The sequence below is a fragment of the Peromyscus californicus genome, unplaced genomic scaffold (genome assembly GCF_007827085.1).
Source record: "Peromyscus californicus insignis strain IS unplaced genomic scaffold, ASM782708v3 Scaffold_20__1_contigs__length_68692818, whole genome shotgun sequence".
NCBI classification, from domain to species: Eukaryota; Metazoa; Chordata; class Mammalia; order Rodentia; family Cricetidae; genus Peromyscus; species Peromyscus californicus.
Window position 1 is genome coordinate 65,389,226 of NW_026294503.1, and position 24,297 is coordinate 65,413,522.

Below are 24,297 nucleotides of genomic sequence, written 5' to 3' on the forward strand. Positions count from 1 at the left end.
GTTATTTGAGAATCAGGGATGCTAAAATAAGCAAAGCTTGCCCAGGGCTGCTGTGCGGAATGGATGAAGCTGCATTTACAGGATGCCATGCTGACTGTAACAGTCACCGGAGACAAAAGCGAGGGATTACTGTGCAGAAGTGAGTATGGGTCTTATCAGTGTTTGATTAATAAGGATTCTTTTGGGGCGTTGGGTGGTCGTGGGGGTTCGAGACAGGGTTTCTCTGTGAGTCCGAGCTGTCCTGGAACTCGCTCTGTTGACCAGGCTGGACTTGAACTCACAGAGATCCACCTGCCTCTGCCTCCCAGGGTTAAAGGCGAGCGCCACCACCGCCGGCAGCGGTTTCTCAGGGCATTTACAGGGTCTCTCTCCTCAGCAGCTTTCTGCCTCCTTCAACCACCACGGAGAACATAAATACAGACCGCGCTGGGTCGGCCCCTTTATCGCTGGCTCCGTAAGCGTGCCTAACAGTGGCTCAGCAGATACTCTGGAATGAGGAAACGGGAAGCTTCATCGCTGTCCTAAAAGACGTCATCTTTACTCTTCAGGGCAACTCAGTGAGAAAGCACTCAGAACGTCTGCAGGGAAAGGAGGACAGGTCACCTGAGGCGGTGCCGAGGCCGGGGTGCGGGTGCGGGGTGCTGGCTGCGTGCGCAACCCTTCCTCCGACGTACGTGCGCGCACAGCTCGCCTGGGCCCGGTCGAGCCGTGTGCTCGCCGTCTAAGGGGACGCGGGACAGGCTCAGGCCGGAGGCTTGGCCCTCGTCCTCCGGGAAACTCGGAATGTAGGGGCCTGTGTCCCCGCGGGCAGAGCAGGGCCAGCTCGGCGGTCCGGAGTGGAGGTGCCCCAGGGCGAGGACACCGCCCGGAGAAGACACGGCCATGGACTGGGCTTCCCGGAGGGCGTGGCCCGCAGGGGAGGGCGTGGCCGCGTAGGGGGAGGGCGTGGCCACGCGCGCCCTCCCCTGCAGCCACTGGCGGCCTTGCGAGGGGGCGGGGCTTCCGGCGGCCGCGCGCTCGGGCGCCGACTGACGCAGCGCGGACGGGCGTCACGTGACACGGAAGTGACTCCGAACAGGAAGAGGACGAAAAAAATAACCGTCCGCGACGCCGAGTGGAAGCGGACCCGCGGCCACCATGAACAGCAAAGGCAGGGCCGGGGAGCGGCGGGGACCGTCGGGGGGAGGCGGGCTGGCCTCGGGGCGAGCGGGTCCGGGGCGGGGGCGACGGGCTCGGGGCGGGCTGGGCCGCGCTTCTCTCCAGAGGGCCCGGAGCGAGGCCGCACCCGACGTGGCCGCCGCCTCCCCCCCACACCGCAGCTGCTCGGGCCGCGGCCCCCGTACACTCTGTGGCGCAGTTTGCAGCCGCGGGCTCCTGTGTGTGTGTGTATATATATGTGTGTGTGTGTGTCTGTGTGTCTGTGTGTGTGGGAGCTGGGGGGGCTTTTCCGTGACGGGCACCCGCTGGGGCGAATGGGGAGCTAGAGCAGGGATTTGGGTGGGCCAATGGCGGGCCGGCGGAGGCGGGGCGCCGCGCTTCGGAACAACAAGCCTCCGCCGAGCTTAACTAGTGAGGTGCCGGCCCCGCCGCCCGGGCCCGGCCCGGGGCGACCCTTTCCTGCCTCCCTTGGCCTTTTCGCCCCTCCTGGGCAGGGCCAGGATGTCCGACCGCCCCTGTGCTCGAGCCAGTGGCTGTCGGAACACGGTCGCTCTGACACCCCACCCGCCGCCCTTTGCACGGTTAACTTGCGTTCACTCCCTCTTTCTGGAAGTCGACCTTGACTAGGAACCTGTGAGGTAAACGCTCGGAGCGATGGATGGGGCCCACAGAGTCCGGACTGGCGACACCCCCCCAGCCTGTAGGAGACAGCCCAGAGTAGGAGTCCCCTGAGGTTCCAGCAGTCCAGAGAGCCTCAGGACCAGCGGGTCCCCAGACCCGTCCCTCACTGGGGAGGGAACATGGCCAAGTTAGGCTTGATTCCGTCATCAGTATGCTAGTGTGAGCAGCGCCTTTTCTGCCCAGTCTGAACCCAGTGAGGGGCAGACAGTCCTTATTTTCTTGGCTCCAAGAAATTCGGCCCATTGGGGCAGTCTGGCTGTAGTCCCCTGCCCCGATTGGTGGCCCTGTTTACAGATTTGTTTTTATTTAAGTTTGTGCCTGTGTGGGGGTACGTGAGTGTGAGTGCAGGTGTTCACGGAGGCAGGGGCTAGAGTTGAAAGGAGGCTGTGAGTGTCGTATGTGGAGGCTGGGAACAGAACTTGGGTCCTCAGGAAGAGCAGCACTGAGCCATCTCTCCTGAGCCATCTCTCCTGAGCCATCTCTTCTGCCACCCCCGCTTCCAGTTTGATAGACAGCACCCCTCGCCCCCTCTTGTATTCCAGGTCAATATCCAACACAGCCTACCTACCCTGTGCAACCTCCTGGGAATCCAGTGTATCCTCAGACCTTACATCTTCCTCAGGCTCCACCCTATACTGATGCTCCGCCTGCGTACTCAGAGGTACTGCAGTTTCTAGAGTTTTAACTAGTTGACAGCACTCTTGGACCCCCTTGTCAGTCTTTAAACCTGACTCCACAGACAGGAGGATGTCTGAAACATAAGTTGGGAATTAGTATTGGAGTTGAGTGTGTTACCTGCTTATGTTATGTGACACATGTGAAGTTAAGCTGAGTTTGGGTCCCTTGGGCCCAGTGTGGCAGCAGATGACCCACGAGACTATTGTATGCCCGTGACTGTAACATAGTGTGTAATCTACACAAAGAACTGCAAATGGGCCGTGCATGGTGGTACAGGCTGGTAGTCCCAGCACTTGGGAGGCTGAGGCAGGAAGATCCTGACTTCAGGGCTGGGGGTGTAGCTGGTTTGGTGGGTGCTTGCTTAGCATGCACTAGGCCCTGGATTTGATCCCCAGCACTGTGTGAACTGGGTTTGGTGGCATGGACTTGCCATTCCACCAGTCAGGAGTTCAAGGTCACCCTCCACTACATAGTAGTCGAAGGTACAGGAGATGGTTTCAACAGGACTCGATAAAATAACATTCTGTCTTCTCTTCTGCTTCCTTTAGCTCTATCGTCCAAGCTTTGTTCATCCAGGGGCTGCCACAGTCCCCACCATGTCCGCTGCGTTTCCTGGCGCCTCTCTGTATCTGCCTATGGCCCAGTCTGTGGCTGTCGGGCCCTTAGGCTCCACAATCCCCATGGCTTACTATCCGGTTGGTCCCATCTATCCACCTGGCTCAGCCGTGCTGGTGGATGGAGGGTATGATGCAGGTGCCAGATTTGGAGCTGGCGCTACCGCTGGCAACATTCCCGTGAGTATGGCCTACCTGGGAGCTCAGCCCTTGTGTTCTTGGACTTTTTGAAGTCTTCATTCTCCGCCATCCCTGGAGAGCGGTGGTCAGGGTTGGCACAGCACCTGCCATCTCCTAGGCAGAAAGTGGGTGAGGGCAGAACTGTGGCCGGTCAGGGCATTCACCGGACAGGTCCTTTGGTCTCGAGGTCAGTCGCTCGTTTGTTTTCTTGCCTTATTAAGATACTGCTAGCTAGCCGGGTGGTGGCGGCACACGGCGCCTTTAATCCTACTAGGTGGATCTCTGTGAGTTCAAGGCCAGCCTGGTCTACAGAGTGAGTTCCAGGACAGCCAGCACAGAGAAACCCTGTCTTGAAAAACAAACAAACAACCCCTGCTAGCTCCTTTTTCATTGCTGCGGGCACAGTGAAGGCACAGGACTCCTTATTGAGTCCATACATACTAATGTCTGCCACAAGGGTGAAATTTACTAGGAACCCGGGTGATTCCAAAGGTAGAATCAAAGCCCTAGTAAGTGGGTACTAGTTACCAGGTCCTCCTGCTCATGCTCCAGTGTGTGTGGTTTGTAGTTAGCTGGTTCTAACAAAGACCATCTTCTCAGGAGCCACATTCTAGGTGAAGTGGAGTGGTGTCAACAGTGGCTCTTCAGTATTAGTGTTGTTGAGGTGTAACCCCCACAGTGGTAGAGCATATGCTCAGATGTAGAGTGCTCTCCCTCTCCTGGACGGCCCACAAGAGATCCTGTGGGCTGTTTTTGGCCATTTTGGAAATGTGGGGTGAAGTGGTTCTCCCCTGAGAAGGACGGGTCTGGTGTTCCAGGCTGCCTCTTAGGGCAGGAACCCTCTGGTTAGTGACAGGCTCCTTTCCTGTCTGTGTCTGGATTCAGAGATGTTGACCTGCTCTAGAACTCAAGCTGTCGCAGAATTAGCTCCTTAAAATGCTGGTTGCTCGGTGTGGTGGCACATGCCTATCATCCCACAGTGGGAGGCTAAGGCAGGGGTCAGCCTGGGCTACACAGCAAGAAGCAGGCAAGTCAGGGTTGCACACGGAGACCCTGGGTCAGCCCACCCTACCCCCTGCAAAAAAAAAAAGTGGCCAGTTGGCACACTGCCACCCTCTGGGCGTCTGTTTCCCCTGTGCCCACTGTACCCTGTGCTTGTCTTCTAGCCTCCGCCTCCTGGATGCCCTCCCAACGCTGCCCAGCTTGCAGTCATGCAGGGAGCCAACGTCCTTGTAACTCAGCGCAAGGGAAACTTCTTCATGGGTGGCTCGGATGGTGGCTACACCATCTGGTGAAGAACCGTGGCCACTCCTGTGCCGGGAAAGACATCACATACCTTCAGCACTTCTCACGATGTAACTGCTTTAGTCATATTAACCTGAAGTTGCAGTTTAGACACATGTTTTTGGGGTGTCTTTCTGGTGTCCAAACTTTGAGGCACTTTTCAAATTTAATAAAGAACCATGTAAGGGTAGCAGTCCCTCCCTAAAGCATTTTGAGGTAGGGAGGCATCCATTCTTCAAGTGAATGTGAGTGAAGCAGCCCGAGGCTCTTCGTTAATTCCTCTGGAGTAATACTGTACCATACTGGTCTTCGCTTTTAGTAATAAAACATCAAATTAGGTTTGGAGGGAACTTTGATCTTCCTAAGAATTAAAGTTGCCAAATTATTCTGATTGGTCTTTAATCTCCTTTAAGTCTTTGATTTATAGTAGTTGTTAAATGAACCGCACTAGCTGTTGGCCTTTTCCTTCCCAGTATCTGCCCACCGGCCCGCCCTGTCCTTGGTCTCCGTCCCTCCCATCAGTCTCCATTGAATCAGTGGTGCAGGACAGAAAGCCAGTCACCCACCCTTCTCGCCTCACACCTGTCCCACTTGCCATTTTTAACTTGTCTTTCATAAGGATCCTCTGAAGCCCTCTGTGCCCTGAGCACAGACCCCATTTCTTTGGGTTTTGTATAGCTCCAGGAGAAGGTGAGGTACCTTTAAGACCCGCCTCATAGACCGACTCTGCATCACCACGAACCCAGATTTGCTGTGGTACCAGAACCTGAACTTAAACAACAGTTCTCAGTGCAAACTGTCCCAGAAAAGTTTCTTTAAAAGTGACGGGCAGAGGAGATGCATATCACAAGCTTGGCTTTGAAGCCAAACTAAGGGCGTTTCAGATCAAAACCTGGTTTTCATTTTCTGAGTGTCTAATGCAGCCACGCAGGTTCCCAGAAGTTTCCTGTGAGGGGTTAGTTAGTCGGGTCACGTGAATGCCTCGCTATGAAATGACTTGAGTCCAGTGAGATCTCATTAGGATTAATATTTCAGGGATCCTTAATATTTTGATTTGTTTTCTGAGATTGGGTTTTATTTTATTTTATCTGATATTTCAGTTCATCTAAATCTTGTGTTCTGTACATGTGATGTTTGACTGTACCATCGACTGTTATGGAAGTTCAGCGTTGTCTGTCTCTCTACACTGTGGTGCACTTAACTTGTGGATTTTTTATACTAAAAATGTAGAATAAAGACTATTTTGAAGATTTGAATAAAGTGATGAAGTTGCATTACACCGCACTCTAGGTATTCTTTACTTAGCATGTGTTCACATGTCTTCATGTATGTCAGGTCTTCATACCCCACCCAGGAACCAGCGAGGTGCTGCCGGGGCTCTATTTTAGTGGCGTCTGTGAAGTGAATGGAGATGTGCAAGGCTAGGTTTCAGGTTCGACTGTTCTCATGAGCTCCATTAGAGGGACTCTGGGATTCCAAACATAAATTTAGAAATCAAAGAGCCATGCTGGTCATGTTGGCACTTGACTTTAATCCCAGCACTGAGGAGGCAGAGCCAGGTGGCCCCTGTGAGCTCGAAAGCCACCCTAGTCTACACAGTTCTCTTGCTCTTAAGTTTTCATCAAGGACAGTATCTTAGTGTAGCAATCTGTACACTTCAGGGTAATTCCCCGATAGTAGCTCCAGAGTTCTATGTGGAGAAATATGAAAACAAGCTAGCCAGTCTAGAGACTGAGGAAAGGTCTGCCTATAGTTTTTGTCAGCCTGGGATAACTAGCAAGACCATGTCTCCAACTCACAAAGCAAAAGCCAACCAACCTCCACTGCAGCTTCTGCAATCTACACTAGAATTTAATACCTCAGAATGGAGGCTAGCTTAATTCCAGAGTATTCGGGGAGCTTGGGTTGAAAAGAGCCTGGCCAGGCAGTGGTGGCGCACGCCTTTAATCCCAGAACTCTGGAGGCAGAGGCAGGTGGATCTCTGAGTTTGAGGCCAATGTGGTCTACAGAGTGAATTCTAGGACAGGCACTATACAGAGAAACCCTGTCTTTCTAAAGAAAGAGCTTTACTGGTGGGAAATGTAGGTGGCCAGGTTTTTCCTGGTTCCCTTTGTAGATACACAGGGATCTGGGAAATTGTGGACCTTGCCAGGATTAAGGTCAAACCCACTTAGTTCTCATGTGTTTCTGATGGGACAGTTGATGCTTCTCTGGGACAAACCCCTGAGATAGTTCTGGGAACTTGAGAGTTCTTACTGAGAGACAACACATAACAGACGTTAAATAAGCAAAGAAAATGCTGTAAAAAGTTTAAGCAAAAACAAGTCAAAATTTAGTTCTTGTAAATGAAAATCTGACTTTCATAAATTTAATCTGGATAAAAAAACAGTAAGTTTGAGGCTGTTGGGGGAAATGGTAGGGCTGAGATCAAAGGAGTAACATTCAGAAGCCTACCCCTCCTGCCCCATCCCTTCCTGTGGTGTCTAGCCTCCAGGAAGCTACACTGAGGCTATCACTAGGCAACCAGGAGGGGACAAAGTGGACCAGCCTGTGACCTCCCTCTACATCTCCCAACTCAGGCACGACCTCGCGATGTTGGCCAGTTGTGAGCACTGTCCTTATCAAGGTCCAGCTATGGGTGTCATAAGCAGCTTTCTCCATGTCCCTGGACCCTGGAGTCAGTGATGCTGGTGTTGGGGGCTGTGTCCAGGGAGGTGACTGGATTTGCCATCTCACTTAGTGCCACTCACTGGCTTCAGAGCAACGTTCCCTAATTACAGAGCGAGTGTTAGTGCTGGGGGCCATTAGATGAAGTACTCTTCCTTCTCTCGGCCCTTAGCTGAGTCAGTCTCCATCTGGAGGACGGCGCTGGGCTCACCGCCTTCAGCAGGCTCGTAGGTCACGTAGCTGCCTTTGTTCTTGTACAGGTAAAAGAAGATCAAGGTCACCACCGAGAGCAGGGTGAGGAACACCACAGTGATAACGACTGGGAAGGGAGAGGGAGACATGTTTCAGCACATCACTGGGTCACCTGAGTTAGGCCATCACTTCCAGCCGGGTCCCCTCAAATCCAGCTTCCCCAGGACATGGCATTCCAGAGTCTCTTGGTATTTAGTTACCGACACACAGTGTATGGATTTCTGACAAAACTCAACTCCCTCCCAAACCAGTTCCTGATGATCAGGCTAGAAACCAGGGAAATACATAACTCACGCCAACAGGAAGGGTGTTTTAAATACCCAGCTTCCTATGAGAGTTTCTCTGGTTTGCCCCGCTCTTCCTCACCCACGCAACAAACCACATGTACCCTCCTTCCAACCCACACGCTCCAGCTGAGCGTCCACATGCACCAGAGTCTGCTCATGGCCACTCCCAGCCTGTCATTGGTCATGTCTCTGCAGCTTGCACAGCTCTGCATGTGTGAGACCTACATGCCAGAATGAGCCCCATAATGGAGTTGGTCCCTGATGTGGTTTTTGGGGAAATCGTAGCTGTCACACTGGGTTCCAGGGTGCCCCTTGGGTTGGCACGCTGACTTTGTTACCTGCAATGAGTGCTGTACTGGCCTCTTCAGCTTGTGGGGACATGGTCTCATGGGCCTGGAGGACTGGCGTGGTCATCAGTTCTGGGAAGTCAGGGGGCAAAGGAAACAGTGAGGCCCTTGTCTTGCCATTCTGTTACTTCACCTTCGCTGTTCAAAAGCTCAGCTAGTCTCAGAGAGATGGCCCAGTGGTTAAGAGCACTGGCTGCTCCTCCAGGGGACCTAGATTTTATCCCCAGCACCCACACGGTGGCTCATCATCATCTGTAACTCCAGTTCGAGAGCATCTGAACTTCCAGCCTCTGGGCAGCAAGCACACAAGTAATATACAAACAGACACACAGGCAAAACATTCATATACATACAGATAAAAAAAGTTCATCAACCAGTGTCTACAGAAACTCCAAACAGAAAATCCTGGACACAGAGATGAAAACAAACCATTTCCAAAAGACAACATCTTGATGAATTTCTCTCTGCCTAATACAATGGTTAAAAACAGGTTTGAGCTGGGCGTAGTGGCACACACCTTTAATACCAACACCTGAGAGGCAGAGGCAGGTGGACCTCTGTGAGTTCAAGGCCAGCCTGGTCTACAGAGTGAGTTCTAGGACAGCCAGGGCTACATAGTAAGACAATGTCTTGAAAATCAATCAATCAATGGGTTGCTGGGAGTGGTGGCGCATGCCTTTAATACCAGCACTCAGGAGGCAGAGGCAGGCGGAGTTCAGAGTTCAAGGCCAGCCAGCGTTACACAGGAGAGGGGGTTAGTTCCTGCCAGGTGTGGTGACACATCTGTAATCCCAGCACTCAGGGCTAAGAATGACTGTTCAAAGGCCTCCTGTGCGACACGGAGTTCCAGGCTAGCCCGTCCTGGACAGGGAAATCCTGTCTCAAATACAAAACAAAGAGAATAGGGGCTTTTGAGCCTGGACTGATTTTCAAATGTGATCTCTGTCCTTAACAAGCTGTACACCCTTGGGTAAAAAAAATAATCACCTCTGCCGGCACCACTTGGGAGACTACAGTACCTAGTTTATAGGGTTGTAACGTAGTGACCTAAGGATATAGCAGTCCAAGGAATGCATCAAATCTTGTGTGTATATGCATATATTTATATCATGCATTATCAGTGTATCTATGTGTCCTACAGACTCTTTAATCTTGTGTGTGGGGTGTACTTGTCTGTATGTGTGCACATCTGTGAACTTTAGCACATGCATAGCACGGTGCCCTTATGACAGTTGACGGACAAGTTCTGGTATCCGTTCTCCCTTTCCTCTTTGTTTGGTACAGTCTCTTGTTGCCTGCTGCCTAGGCCAGGCTAGCTGGCCTCCTGAGGATTCGGTCTCCATTTCCCATCTCACAACAGGAGTGCTGAGACACCAGGTCAACGCCACAGCCAGGAGGCATGGTGGCGCTCACTCTTAATCCCAAAATTTAGGAGACGGAGGCAGGTGAACCTCTGTTAGTTCCAGCCAGCCAACGCTAGTGAGGACCTGTCTAAAGCAAAAGAAATATTCGCTGTGCACCTGGCTTTACCCGGGTTTTTGGGTTCTGGGGATCTGGACTCGGATGCTGATGCTTGTACAGCAAACACCTTGCCCACCAAACCATCTCCTCAGCCCTACATACCTGTTTAATAAACATTATTTTTAAGTAAAATACTACTACCCTGCCCCAAACCTTTTTGTTGTGGAATATTACTTTAACTATGTAAAGGTGTGTTACATTTGTTTATACTGCATTTGTTTAATCATGTAAAGATGTGTTGCTGTTTCACCTTGCCTGCCTAAGGCACCTGATTGGTCTAATAAAAAGCTGAACAGCCAGGCCGGGCGGTGGTGGCGCACGCCTTTAATCCCAGCACTTGGGAGGCAGAGGCAGGCGAATCTCTGTGATTTCGAGGCCAGCCTGGTCTACAGAGCGAGATCCAGGAAAGGCGCAAAACTACACAGAGAAACCCTGTCTCGAAAAACCAAAAAAAAAAAAAAAAAAAGAAGCTGAACAGCCAATAGTTAGGCAGTAGAGGGATAGGCGGGGCTGGTGGGCAGAGAGAATAAGTAGGAGGAGGAATCTAGGTTGGAGGGAAGAGAAGGGGAGGAGAGAACAAGGGAGGAAGAGAGGGAGACGCCCACGGCCAGCCAGGCAGCCTCCAGCCAGCAAAACACAGAGTAGGACATACAGAATGAAAGAAAGGTAAAAAGTCCCGAGGCAAAACATAGGTGAAGAGAAACAGGTTAAATTAAGTTATTAGAGCTAGTGGGAGAGGTGTAAGGTAAGGCTGTGCATTCATTCATAACTAACACTAAGTCTCAGTGTCTTTATTTGGAAGCTGGTTGGTGGCCCAAAAGCAAGCCTGCTACACCTTGTATTTCTAGGAGAGGCTCTGCACTTGGAACGGGGCTGTTCCCCAACACTGTGTCCTGTACCCTACCCTGTATCTGTCTGCATGGCCCTTAAGCTCCAAGGCCCAAGTCATTACTCAGGGTCAGGACATTACTAAACTGTGGTCTGAAAACTTATGGACAAGTCTTTTTAAAGGTCTAGGTCACTAGGTAGCCCCGGCTGGCCTGGATTTGTTCCACAGTCCAGGCTGACCTTGAACTCGCAGAGATCTGCCTGCTTCTCTTTCCCCAGTGCTGGGATTCAAGGCTCGTGAAACCACATAATCTTTTCCTAATTAGCATTTTGATGGAACTGCTGGAAGAAGTAACTTGGTAAAGGTCACTGCAGGAGAGAGGTATCCAGGGGAGGACAGGCTGGTCAACTCTGGAACCGCCATTTTCTTCAACAAATAGTTTATTGATCCTGGCTAGTGCTTGAACCTATAATCACAACCCTCAAGAGCCCAAGACATGGGGTTCCTAGTGAGTAGGGGCGGGGGGGGGGGGGGGGGGGGGGGGGGGGGGGGGGAGGAGAGAACGCAGAAGGATGGGCAGGTACAAGCAAACCAGCAGTACTGTCCCATCTGGCTTTGCCGGAAACCACGCTAGGCATGCTGGGAACAGAGCAGAGCAGGACCAGCTCCACAGTGCTCACACTCTACCATACCCCATTGGGTCACATCGTTGTTCTGAACTGCAGAAAGTCCAACAAAAGAGCACACCCCAGGAGCACAGGAGCACCAGCAGGAAGGGGCTGATCCGGTGTTCCTGCCGGGGAGACCTCCAAGGAAGCAATCAATATTTGACAGCACCAGGATTGGGACTGAAGTGACTATTCTCAGCAGAGCCCAGGTTCAAGGAACAGGCAGGAACAGGATTCCTGTTTAGAGCCTGATGTGGTACCACTGTGCACGGGGAAGTGACATCAGCCGCTGTGAGCTGGGCCAAAACAGGTCCAGAGTGCTGAGGGTTCTTTTTTCACAGAGGCTAACAAGAGCCTCACGAATTGCCCTTCCAAGGCCAGGCCAACCCTTCACTTTTTTGGGGGGAGGTCAGGTTGGGATGGGGGCAGGTGGAGTGAGACAGGGTGTTTCTACAAAGCCCTGGCTGTCCTGGAACTCACAGAGGTCTGCCTGCCTCTGCCTCCCGAGTGCTGGGATTAAAGGCGTGCGCCACCACCGCCCGAGATCCGCCTAATTTATGAGAGGTCAAAGACAACTTGAGGGAGTTGGCTCTCCTACCACAGGGATCCAGGAGACTGAACTCGGGTCACTGGGTCTGGCAGCAAATGCTGTCATCCCCATGGGAACACCTAAAGAGCTGGGATGAAGCTCAGTTGTAGTGTGCACACGTGTGCGTGTGTCTGTAACTCCAGCTCCAGGGGATCCAACACCTGATTCTAGTCTCTACAGACACTCATAAGTGCACACACATGAAAGTGTGCATGCATACACACATGCACATACATTTTAAAAAAATCATGTTAATAGCGTTCTTAAACTATGGCAGCCAACAAAATGGCTCAGCAGGAAAAGTCAGCCTGGTGACCTGAGTTCAAAGCCTGGGACCCTGTAAAGGCTTTGAGAGCAGTTCTTTATTCTCACCCTCCTGCCTCCACCTCTGGAGTACTGGGATTGAGGCACCATTCCATGCTTGTTTTTATGGAGTGCTGGGGGGCGAAGTGGGGTGGGTAAAACTCAGGGTTTGTAAAGACTCTACCAACTAAGTAAGTACGTGCCCTGCCGTAAGGTTTTTAAATGTACTTTTTGTTAAAACTTTATTTATTGATTTAGAGGCAGGGTCTCACTATGTAGTCGCTGTGGGCCTGGAACTCAAGAGTTCCTCCTAGCACGTTAGGATTAAAGGCGTGTGCCACCATGACTGACAGATTCCTTTTTTAAATGAAGATGGTCTCTATTAGAAGTGAAACAGGCCGGGCGGTGGGAGGCAGAGCCAGGCGGATCTCTGTGAGTTCGAGGCCAGCCTGGTCTCCAAAGCGAGTTCCAGGAAAGGCGCAAAGCTACACAGAGAAACCCTGTCTCGAAAAACCAAAAAAAAAAAAAAAAAAAAAAAAAAAAAAAGAAGTGAAACAGCAGAGCAAGGTATTGTATGCCTTTAAGAGAGGCAGGGGCAGGAGGATCCCTGTGAGTTCAAGGCTAGCCTGATCTACGTAGCCAAGGCTAAATAAGGAGACTGATTTCAAACAAACGAAACAAAAACAGAAAGTGAAAGCTCTAAGATGAGGGGTCTCTCAGCCCAAGGGAGCGCTGGGAAGGACTGACCAGGACTCAAGGTTCAATGCTAGTCAACGTCTGTACGGAGGTTGCTACCGTACTTATTTGGAGCCTATTATAAAGGTCCAGAAGTGTTAATGGTCTACCCATTCCTGTGTTTCCTGTAATGCTCTCATTTCCAGTGTGATTTCAAAATGTGAGTCATTTAAAAAAAAATGCACATCAAGCTTTCTAGCAGAAATGTCCAGGTTAGAAGCTTCCAGAGACTCGAACAACAGCATCAGGAAGCTCCATGCAGCTCAAGGTGGCAGGCACATTACAAGGACAGTCTCAAAAGTGTTATGTGTGGACTTGAAGGTATCAGGTTAGAGAGAGAAAGCAGGATCCCGAGGCGGGTCTGTCTATCTCCAAATAGAGAATGGCTTTTTCAGCAGGGAGCAGCAGGAGTCACAGGACATGAGGAAGTGGACTGAGGAGAAGAGAAGCTGGGCGGGGTGTGGTGGCGCACGGGACAGTAATTCCAGCAACTGGGAGAAGGGCTGTGAGACGGGTGAGGCCAGTGTGGGCTACATAATGAGACCTTGTCTCCAAGTCAGGAAGAGGAGAAAGGAAACGGCCCAGGAAGCACAGACACAAAGGCTGAACGACAGCCGGGAGGCACTTACAGAACTCCTAACCGATCTCTGTCCCTGATGCAGGGGTTCTGAGGCGCCTGCGCAGACAGAGGCTGCAAACCAGCTAGCTTGGTGGGGTCAAGTTCCCAAGGCCTGCCTGCTTTGGGGGTCTGGAGGCAGCAGACACCAAGTCAGCATGGAGACCTCACCAGGAAGCTATTACAGACTTCTTAGGTTCAGAGTCCAGGTTGACAGAGAAATTAAAAAATTAAGCCAGGAGTGATGAGGCAGCACACTTAGAATCCATGCTGAGGCAGGAGGATTGCCATGAGCCCAAGGCCAGCTGAGGCTCCACAGAGAGGTTTTGTCTCCATGCCTAAAAAACGTGAATTCAATAACCAGGAGTAGTGGTGTATGCCTTTAATCCCAGAACTCAGGAGGCAACAGAGCTACGTAGTGAGACCTTGTCTCAAAGACATTAAATAAATAGAATAGAATAGAATAAAAAGTTAATTCAGTAAGAATTGAGTGATTGAGTGTGTACTCTGTGCTAGGTTCTGGTCACGGATCAATGAACAAAACAGGCGAATTCACCTAGCCTGTAAATCCACTGAGGAGCCGGTGACAGACGGCTTGGCGGGTAAAGGTGCTCGCTGCAGGGTGACAGAAATCTGATGACCAGAGTTTGATTTCTGGAACATGTATAAGAGGGCAGGAAAGAGCTGATTCTACAAAGTTGTCCTCTGACCTCCACAGGTGTGCATGGCACATGTGCCCACACACACTCATCATATACACACATACACACACACACACAATTAAGGTTTTCAAAAATGAAAATAAATCCATTGAAGTCCCAGTGCTCAGAAAACTAAGGCAAGAAGATTGAGAGTTCAAAACTAGCCTGGGCTAGATAGCAAAACCCTGTTTCCAAAAAACAGAAACAAATAACAATAATATCCCCCCCCCAAAAAAAAAACCCACCACAACAAAAAGCCCACCTCCAAACCATCACCTTCACAGGTCTCCTAAAATTTGAAAAGAGCTCTGACATGCAGTCTGGCTTCTGAGTATGCACTGATAGGAACAAGTGAATGATGTCACCGGATGCTCACAGTAGCGCTGCCTCCCAACCCCAGGGTGGAAACAACATCCATCAGCAAACAGATAAACAAAATGCAGCCAATGCAGACCTGGAGCTTTATCCCGACTTAAAAAATGCAAAGGGGGGGGGGAAGGGGGACGGGGACGGGACCTCTCAGTGCTTAAGAGCACTTGCTACTTTTGCAAGGGACCAGGGTGTAGTTCCCAGCACCCACATGGTGGCCCACAACCACCTGGAACTCTAGTTCTAGCTTCTGAAGGCGCGCACACACACATAAAATAAAAATTAAAAATAAAGGAAGGGAGGAAGGAAATCCCGTGTGTGGGACAACACAGATAGACCCGGACAACATGCTGATAAGCAAGCAAGGCACAAGGACAAACACTGGACAGGCCTGGTGGCGCACAGACTTTAATCCCAGCACTTGGGAGGCAGAGGGATCTCAGAGACAGAGGCCAGTCTGGTCTACAGAGTCCACGACAGCCAGGGCTGCACACAGGGGACCCTATTTGTTTTAAAGACAAATATTGTATGATTGCATTTATATTATTGATTTTGATGACCTGGAGTAATCAAACTCCAGAGGCAAAGAGACAGAACATTTAACAGGTAGAGTTTCAGTTTGGGATGTTGAAATGTCAATGGTAAACGTCCTTAAATGGCACAGACTGTAAGTTTAGAATAGGCTGAGGACAGAGTGCTCGCCCAGTGTGTGCAGGCTCTGTGTGCAGTTCCCAGCAACACACAGATACACACAGAACATTTTGTTACTACGATCTTATCACAGTTTAAAAACCCTCTCTTTGACGGGCTATGGTGGCGCACACCTTTAATTCCAGCAGAGCCAGGCAGATCTCTGTGAGTTTGAGGCCAGCCTGGTCTACAGAGCGATATCCAGGACAAGAACCAAAAACTACACAGAGAAACCCTGTCTCAAAAAGCCCAAAACAAACCAACCAAACCAACCAAACCCTCTCTTCATCAAATGTATGCTTTGTAAGGGTATGCGTAGGTGTAGTGTCTATCTGTGCACCATGTGCATGCCCAGTACCCATGGAGGCCTGAAGAGGGCTCTGGATCCAAGACTAGAGTTACAGAAGGTTGTGAGCCTCCATGTGGGTTCTGGGAATTGAACTCGGGTCCTTTAGAACGGCAGCCAGTGCTCTTAACCACGGATCCATCTCTCTAGTCCCCTTCCCTCACTTAAGGACAGGATGCATAGCCCAGGCTGGTTTCAAACTCATGATTCTCCTGCCAGCACAGCCTGCACAGGTGGTGTTCTGAGAAGCGCCGCGCCCCGCCCCGCCCCGCCCTGCATGTACAGACTACAAGGGAAGACCAGAGGGAGGCCCCAGGCTTTGTAAAGCACAGGTGAGCCCATGGGATTGGGGAAAGACAGAACACACCCTCAGGAAAGAAGTTAAAGGAATACGTGGTGGTTGCTGGTTCGAGGTATGTGGAAAAACAAGCTCGAAGAGGGTAGGGTGTGATGTGGGGAGGAGCTGCAACTTTAAATAAGATAGTTGGGGAATTTTCCCCAGAGGCGGCCTGAATAAAGACATGGAAGACAGTGAAGGGGCAACCATGCAGGCAGCTGAGACAGCAAGGTCAAGGTGAGGCTGTCTGTAGTGATGGAGGGCTGGAGTGTACACAGCATCTTAAAAGGGGCCACGGGGAGGGCCACGGGAGGGCCACGGGGAGGGCCACGGGAGGGCCACGGGGAAGGCCCAGCAGGGTGAAAGAGATGAAGGCACGGACCGACAGCACCTGGGCCTGTGGAAGCTGTTGCAGGGTCATTCCATGCCATGTGTGTTAAACGTTCATCTTCCACAGATCTTGTTAAAATCAGACTGCAGGGGCTGGAGATAGCTCAGCTGCTGAAGCACTGACTGTTCTTCCAGAGGACCCGGGTTTGAGTCCCAGCACCCACAAGGAACTTTCCGGAACTCCAGTTCCTGGGAGGTCTGACGCCCTCTTCTGGCCTGTGCAGGCACTGTGTGCACGTGGTACACACACTCATGAAATGCAGCAGAACATTCATATACAAGACACAAAGGTGAGAAAAATCTCCATTGTTTAAAAATGTAGACTATGCTGCAGTATATGGGGTGGAGGACCTTGGAATTCCAAACACTGCACTTTTGAAATCCTAAGAGTATCATATCCTGAAGAAGTTCAATCTGGTCCACTGGAAGATGTGCGTGTGTGTGAGCGTGAGTGAGTGAGTGAGTGAGTGAGTGAGAGAGAGAGAGAGAGAGAGAGAGAGAGAGAGAGAGAGAGAGAGAGAGAGAAGGGAAACCAAGTTCCCAGGCTCAGCTGACAGCCACTGTGGACTTTCCAGTCCACTGCAGCTCCATGCATGAGTGAGTGCAGGAGACACCATCACCAGAGCTGTGAGGAATTATAACCTGTTCGGATTTGTTTCGCCCGCCAGGTGACCGTTCTCTATTCCGGGTGTCAGGTGCTCGGCCCAACTCTTCCAAACCCCAAGCGGCTGCTGCCGTTCTAAGCAAATGAATGTCGGGCTGAGTTAGGAGGCAACACATAATCCAAACAGATTGATTCTAAGGGATCCCTTTGACTGCGGCTCGGAGGACAGGCTGGAAGTGAAGGTGAACGCAGACGCTGATGCCCACAGAACACCCAAATGGGGGAGCCTGTTCCTATCACCAGAAATCCTTGACTGGGTCTGCCAGGAACTCGGTGAGAAAGCGGCCAGATCTGTTTGGAAGCAAAACCCGACAGGATTGGAGGTGGGGTGGAGCTACACATCTGTGGTCTGAGTAACAGGAGGAGAGAGATGCTGTTACCTGGGATGGGGGCACTCTCAGGAGGTGCAGAGCGGGGACAGGACATGACTGCCTATCAGATATCCAAGATATCAAGACTAAATCTGGACTAGGTAAGAAGTGAAAAAAAAGCGGGCTGGGGATGTGGCTCAGTGGTAGAGGACTAGCCTACACTGTGTATGCCCCTTGGTCTGATCCCCAGCACTGTGAGAAACACATATATAAAATTTAAAAAGTCAGGGCTGGAGAGATGGCTCAGTGGTGAAGAGGACACAGGTTCAATTCCCAGCACAGCATCCACACGGCAGGCAGCTCACAACGGTGACTCCTGTTCCAGGGGATCCGACACCCTCACACAGACATACACGCAGACAAAATACCAATGCACTTAAAAATAAATTATAAAAAAATTAAAGTCATTAGCACACTCAGGACAGGAGGCTGGGGGAGGTCGGTGCACAGCAGCCTGATCAATCAAGCACCTGGACCTTCACAAGACCAGTGCTGGGTGAATGCAAAGCTGTGGTTTAGGGTAGGTTCAAGAAAAATGGAAGAAGGAACTGAAGGGAGAATATAAACTCTGTGTGTGCGTGTGTGTATTGCCAAAGGTCAACGTAGGTATATAACCCTATCTTATTTTCTGAGACAAGGTCTCTCACTGAACCTGATCTTAGGATTCAGCGGGACTGACTGACTAGCGAGCCCCAGCCCCAGGGATCCCATCTCCACCTCCCCAGCACCAGAATGACAGGCCCGCTTTTCTGGCTGTATCTGCTTTTTTCTGTGAGTGCTGGGGATCTGTTAGTGCTGGGGATCTGAACTTGGGTACTCATGCATGGTGACTGAGGCACCCCCACTCTCACCCCATGACTAAACTTTTTTTTTTTTTAAATAGCATTTTACTATGCAGCCTTGGCTGGCCTCAAACTCAGAGAGATCTGCCTGTCTCTGCCTCCCAAGTGCTGGGTTTTCTTTTTTCTTTTCTTTTTTTTTCTCGGAGCTGAGGACCGAACCCAGGGCCTTGTGCTTGCTAGGCAAGCGCTCTACCACTGAGCTAAATCCCCAATCCCAAGCATATACTCTTACACAGGTTTTCTGTAAAGGTGAATAAAGACATGGAGCTGCTGCGGGAGCCTGAGGGAGTTGATTGTTTTGCTTTTAGAATGGGGAAATGCCAGCAGGTCTCTGTATGGACTCAGGAATGACTCAGACAGAGCAAACAATTCATAATGCACAGTCAATGGGGTGTCTACAGCCATGTCCTTGAAGGGATAGAGAGGGATTGGCTGCAGACTAATCCACTGTCACAGAAAGCAGACAGCCTGGACAGGAAACAGGAAACAGGGAGATGGTGGAGGTGGACACCTTCAGCAGGAAACAGGGAGATGGTGGAGGTTCCTTTCTGGGAACTTTTATTTGTTCAAGATCATCCTTATGAGTGAGGATGGGGAGGGCTTATGGAGATTCAAAGGTTTGGCACAAGGTTTATCCATGATGGGTTGACCTAAGGTGCCCTGTTGACCTTAGTTGCCTTTGAAACAATATTGCAAACCAGGGCAGGTCTGTGGAGCCGCCTCTGAGTGCTGGTGGTACATGCACGCTCCATCACAACTGAGTGCTGGTGGTACATGCACGCTCCATCACAACTGAGTGCTGGTGGTACATGCACGCTCCATCACAACTGGCTATTTACGACTTTTAAGATGAAAACATCAACAACAAAAGTAATCTAAATCCAGAACGCCTGGCACCCAACGGAGGCACGTGGGCTGTGGGTGTGCCGGTGCCAGTGTGGGTTCTGCACCTGTCAGGCCCTTAACTTGGATCCCTAGTTCCTGTCAAGTTTTCCCAAAGAAAGAAACATGCCACTCTCCATCTCCCCTTCATAGTAGGCAGGCAGCCAGGGCAGAGGGCCACGAGCTCCAAGGCTCCACCCAGATCCGCTCACACACCTTTCTTTTTGTTGACCCAGATACTAGCTGATTTCTTTGTGCGTCTCGTCTCCAGGCTAGGCCAAGTCTCTTATCAAGGAGGTATCAGATCCGCCGCCACCTAAAGCTGCCAACCTGCTTATTTGCTCTAGACCTGCCCGGACAGGGGCCACTCCCACAATCCTCCTTTCCATGGGAACCCACTCTGGAATTCTGCCCCTCTCCCCTGTGCTCTGGTGGCCGGCTGGGTGAAGGAGGCCTGGGGAGCAGTAGACCATGAGGAAAGGACAGGACTTGGGAGCAGCTCCGACTTGGCACAAAGCTCTGTGCCTTCTGATCTGATGAGCTGCACCATGGGAAATCTTCTTTCTTTTAAACTGGGAAGTGTTCTTAATTGCTGAAAATTTCTTAAGTTCCTCAAACTCAGTTTCTGCTTTGATAAAATAATAAAGCCTGCTTGGTGCGTCGAGAAATAAGTTTGGTGAAGAGTGCTAAGTGTCTAGTACATTGTGAGGACCACCTGGGGGGAAGTGGACCACGAGGTGGCAAGGCTTTCCCGGTGGGGTGGGCAGGGCTCCCACAGCAGGGCTCCGTTCTGCCCTACTTGCCAGGGCTGACATGTGGTCCAGCACCTTGGTCCACAATCATCTCATGATTTCATTTTAATGACTTAAATTTCCTTTAAAATCAAGATAATGAGCTTTTAAATACTATTAAGATTGCTATATCAGCCAATTAATTATTCATTACAATATCTTCATCCATAAGTACTCATTATAAACATTATTATATTTTTGAGGGATGGTGGTTATTGAGACAGAGTTTCTCTGTGTACCCTTAACTGTCTTGGAACTCGGTCTGTAGACCAAGCTGACCTTGAACTCACAGAGATCCTCCTGCCTCTGCCTCCCAAGTGCTGGGATTAAAGGCAAACATTATTATATTAATGCTACCATAGTCTTATCCTGGTAAGGTTGAAAAACACACATTTTAAACTTTTTTTTTAAAACAGAGGAAAGAGTCCACGGGACAGAGGAAGAGCCTCATGGTGCAGTGCGGTCCAGCATTCCTGAAGGACTCCTTAGGGAATCCTGCCTGAGGAGGAGGGATGTGAAGGGAACACCACAGGAAGGTCGGGTGCCCCGGACTGGACCCTTGCGTCCGTCCCTGCAGGGAATCCTGCTCATTCTTCTTCTCTCTACTCCTGTGCTTGGATGCCTGTTTGCTCTGACGCAGTGAGCAGGGAATTGGTTCGTCCTAAAATTCCACCCCGCTCAGTTCACTTGTTGAACCAAGAACACAAATACACAACTCAACAACAACTCAATTAAAAACTGGGCAAGGAGCCAGCTCAGCAGGAGAGGGCACCAGCTGCCAACCCTGACAACCTGCGTCCCTGGAACCCACACGGTGGAAGGAGAGACCTGACTCTAGAAAGTTGTCCTCTGACCTCCACATGTGTGTTACAGCTTGTGTGAGCTGAGGAGGGGGGACATACATGAGCACATGCACACACATGTGCACAACATGAACAAATAAATGCTTAAAAAGGGGCGTAGTCTTGAGCAGACACTTCTCCAAAGACATCCGGGTGATCGCCAAGCATGGACATCACTAGTCATCAGGGAAACAGTCAAAACCACAATGAGATACAGCTTCACACACACTTGAGACAGCCAGTATCACACTCTCCTCAAGTAACAAGTGTCGGAGAGGACAAGGGAAAATCGAAAGCTTTGCACGCTGCTTGTGAGGATATAAACGCGGCTATGAAAACTGTTATGATGGTTCTTTTTTAAAAATATATATATATATATATATATATAATTGCCATATAACAACAACTCCACGTCTGGATGTACATCCAACAGGATGGAAAGCACACAGCAACCAGATAATCACTTATGCGCGGCTAAACAAAATATACACATACATGATGGCATGTTACTTAAGACTTAAAACGGAGGAGAGTCTGACACACGCTACATCATGGAGGACCCTTGCAGGCATTGCACTGAGTGAACTAGACACAAAAGGGCTGAACCGACCCTCATCTGGAGAATTTGGTGCACAGCTCCCGCCCCACTCGGTAGCCTTTGCCCACCCATCTAGAAGTCTGTTCTGTCTCTCTGCTCACCTCTTCTCACCAGATATGTCTGAATCGTGTGCCTCAGATTTACTAACCCCAGGAGAAACTGCCTTAGATTTGCCTTCCCTGGGGTTCTCCTTCCTGTCTTCAGATCAACAAAAGCAGTATCCCTCGAAGTGAACGTTTGTTCTCATGAAAAATGAGACTACATACAAGAAAACAAAGGGATATAGATCAAGGTGTGTTCCTCCCACGCCCTGGCTAGCACAAGGTGGAAACAATATGTAAATATCAGCCGTGGGCCAGACTCAGCCTGATTAGAAAAGAAAGGTAAGAATCAACTCACCACCTAAGATCCCTGCCCAACACACCTGAATTGTGCTAGAAGTGAATTATAAGGTAGGATCTCTTTTCCAGGGCTACAGGCCACCACCACCTGGCTCCCAGCATTTTAAACACTCCCCCACCCCACCCCTCTTTCTGACAAGGTCTTATGTAGCCCAGGCTGGACTTGAACTCACTACGTAGCTGAGGACAACTTGAATTTCTGGTACTCCTGCCACAGGCGGAAGCCATCACAATGGGTTCCATCTTGCAAGATTGATTCCATACAGGGGACTGAACCATGCTTGGCAAGCACTCTACCAAACTATATCCAAGCCCTCCCAGTTACCTTTACAAGATCCTTTTCCACCTTTAGCTACAGGGGTGAATGTAAAAAGGGCTCCTTTGGGCTTAAAAGAACGTATTAAGTCCAGGTTACTGTCAGAGCCTGGAACTGGCCAGGCCCAAACCTTAGAATAAAGCCGCACTAAAGGGCACACAACAGCTGAATCCTGCTTCCTCCGGGGGCCTTTTCCTGTATGAGCCCAGGAAGAAGGGAGGACAGTCTTCCAGTCTACACTGGAGCCTCGCGGAATTCCGGGACTGGTTCAGGGGTGGGGTGGGGTGGGGAATGAACAGTTCTCTTATCCCATTTATTCCATCGCTTACCTCCAGGAGAAGGCGTAGCCGGTAGGCTGGTCATCGCTGCCGAGGGGAGAGTATGTCGCAGGGTCAGCTCTGTGGGAAGAGCAGAAAAGAACGCGGTGGATGGGGTCCTGGGGTTGCGTGGCCTGGAGATCCCAGGAGGGCCTTTGGCGCCAGCTTTTCCCGAGTCCCTTCCCCCTGGATGTGTCCCCATTTTTCCTTTTGGTTCTCCCCGAGGATCTAATCAATTTCCATAAGCAAATCCCTCCCCGCGAGCAGATCCCCACCCAGGTGTATCTGGGACGTGTCACGTTGGCGACCCTTTCCCCAGGCCTGGGAACGTTAGCGAGGGTCGGCAACGGAGCAGCCCAGCGGGTTCCGCGCCGACGCGATCCGGGCACCTCGGCCACCTGTATGACCTAAGGCTTCCAGGGCCGGGAGCCCCGCAGAGCCGGCCACTGGGTCCGCCCCGCTCCCCGGGGACCCCGCGCGCCCCGGGCCCGCGCCCTCGCGGCCGTCGAGGGTCCCCGCAGCCGTGCGCTCCCCGGCCCGGGTCCGGTTCCAGGCGCGGCGGCTCCGGGGCTCCCCAGCTCCCCGGCCGCGCGCTCACCTTTCCAGTCCGACGGGCGGCGGGGCAGGGCCGGGCGCCGCGCGTCCTTTTGAACTCGCCGGGGTGGGAGCGGCCGAGATTCGCCCAGGCCGCGCCCGGGACCCCGCGCCGAGCGGCCGCCGAGCCCGGGCCGCGGTGGGTGGGACAGGAAGGAGCGCGGGGCCGCCCTCGGCAGGTTCCCCCGGGAGGAAAGGCCACTGTCCGGAGCCGCCCCTCCCGCGTGCCGGGCTCGGCGGGGGTCGGCACCGCCCGCGGGCTGGGGGCGGGGGGCGGCCCGCAGGAGTGCGGTCGGTCCCCCGCGGTTACCTGCGGTGGCAGGTCCCCCCGCGCGGATCCGCCGGTGTCCCCGACTGCAGGGTGGCTTCCCGGGAGCGCCTCCCGGGGCCGAGGCGCGCGGGCGAGCCCAGCGGGGCGAGCAGCCAGGCCCCACCTGCGCCTTCCGCGTGCGACCTTCGTGGGAGGCCGCGGAGCGCGGAGAGGGCGAGAGGTGTGGCCCAGGTCTGGGTAAGGATTAAAAGCCCCAGCGCAGCCGCTTGCCAGCTGAGTGGCTGTGGGCAAATTCCTGAACACCACGATAGTCGGGCTTCCTCATCCCTGAAATGGGGACTGAAAGTGGTCATTCCTGTCAAGCCATTTCACAAACCCTGGTTCTAGCCCAGGGCAAGCGTCTGCATTTAAATATTCATCCGTGCTGCGCTTAGCGGCCGCTTGACTCAACACCAGTGGCAGGAAATGCTCCAAAATTAACTAGAGGAACTGAGTGACTAAGAGGACGTAATTCTATATAACACGGGCTCTGGAGCTGGCCCCGCTGTGTAAGCTAAAACAAGTTACTTCTGATTCTCTTCTGGGGCAAAGCTGTGTGAATCCGCAGTGTTACTGTGGGGCTGGAACGAGTTGATGGAAGCCTCCCCTGGCACGTAATTATGTGCGCAATCAACATTGGCTACCCACTGAGGGTCGGACCTGACCAGTCACACCTGGCTCTCGTAAGCGTCTTTATTCTTTTTAAAATATAACCTTAAAATGTTTGTTTGGGGGCGGAGGGTAACTGGAGAAAGTCTGGGCGCTCAGCTTCCAGCATCCACAGGGCGGCTCACAACCATCTGAAATTCCAGCGCCCGGGAATCTGACGCCCTCTTCTGGCCTCCACCGGCAATGCAGGCACGCATAAAACACTGTTTGCTGGGGCTGATGGGGCACCGGCCTTGTAAGCTTGACAGCTGAGTTCCATCTTGGAAACCACGTAACTATGGAGGACAGAACCAGCTCCACAAAGTTGACCTCTAATCCCCACATGCATGTTTTGCCTGTGCGCACACATACATCGTGCACACACAAATGCTATTTTTCTTTTTTTGTTACTTTGTTTTTCGAGACAGGGTGTCTCTGTGTAGCTCATAATAAATAATTTTCAAAGGTTTACTGATACA

General features: G+C 51.5%; 2 protein-coding genes across 4 annotated transcripts; one reads left to right on the forward strand and one right to left on the reverse strand.

The window, feature by feature from the left end:
- Positions 1-1,017: 1,017 nt before the first annotated feature.
- On the forward strand, positions 1,018-5,872 carry Dazap2 (DAZ associated protein 2). 2 transcript variants are annotated; one of them, XM_052748986.1, is made up of 4 exons: positions 1,018-1,150; positions 2,382-2,500; positions 3,066-3,234; positions 4,478-5,872. In XM_052748986.1, the coding sequence occupies exons 1-4, from the start codon at positions 1,138-1,140 to the stop codon at positions 4,798-4,800; spliced, it is 624 nt and encodes a 207-aa protein (XP_052604946.1). In that variant the 5' UTR covers positions 1,018-1,137; the 3' UTR covers positions 4,801-5,872. The 2 variants fall into 2 exon arrangements, with proteins under 2 accessions (XP_052604946.1, XP_052604945.1); XM_052748985.1 differs by having other exon boundaries at positions 3,066-3,311; positions 4,478-4,644.
- A 1,077-nt stretch (positions 5,873-6,949) lies between these two features.
- Smagp (small cell adhesion glycoprotein) lies at positions 6,950-23,830 on the reverse strand. 2 transcript variants are annotated; one of them, XM_052748988.1, is made up of 4 exons: positions 23,171-23,830; positions 22,279-22,347; positions 8,140-8,220; positions 6,950-7,581 (listed from the first exon to the last, which is right to left on the reverse strand). In XM_052748988.1, the coding sequence occupies exons 2-4, from the start codon at positions 22,310-22,312 to the stop codon at positions 7,400-7,402; spliced, it is 297 nt and encodes a 98-aa protein (XP_052604948.1). In that variant the 5' UTR covers positions 22,313-22,347; positions 23,171-23,830; the 3' UTR covers positions 6,950-7,399. The 2 variants fall into 2 exon arrangements, with proteins under 2 accessions (XP_052604948.1, XP_052604949.1); XM_052748989.1 differs by lacking the exon at positions 23,171-23,830 and adding an exon at positions 22,865-23,161.
- Positions 23,831-24,297: the final 467 nt, after the last annotated feature.

Bases quoted from the DNA above. Each gene is read 5' to 3' on its own strand.
- Dazap2 (XM_052748986.1), top strand. The intron at 2,501-3,065 runs GTACTGCAGTTT...TGCTTCCTTTAG, and splicing joins CTCCGCCTGCGTACTCAGAG to CTCTATCGTCCAAGCTTTGT. The intron at 3,235-4,477 runs GCTCAGCCGTGC...CTTGTCTTCTAG, and splicing joins TGGTCCCATCTATCCACCTG to CCTCCGCCTCCTGGATGCCC.
- Smagp (XM_052748988.1), bottom strand. From the start codon at position 22,312: ATGACCAGCCTACCGGCTACGCCTTCTCCTGGAG. The intron at 8,221-22,278 runs GTAAGCGATGGA...CTGACTTCCCAG, and splicing joins GGCTACGCCTTCTCCTGGAG to AACTGATGACCACGCCAGTC. The intron at 7,582-8,139 runs GTAACAAAGTCA...CTCCCTTCCCAG, and splicing joins CAGTACAGCACTCATTGCAG to TCGTTATCACTGTGGTGTTC.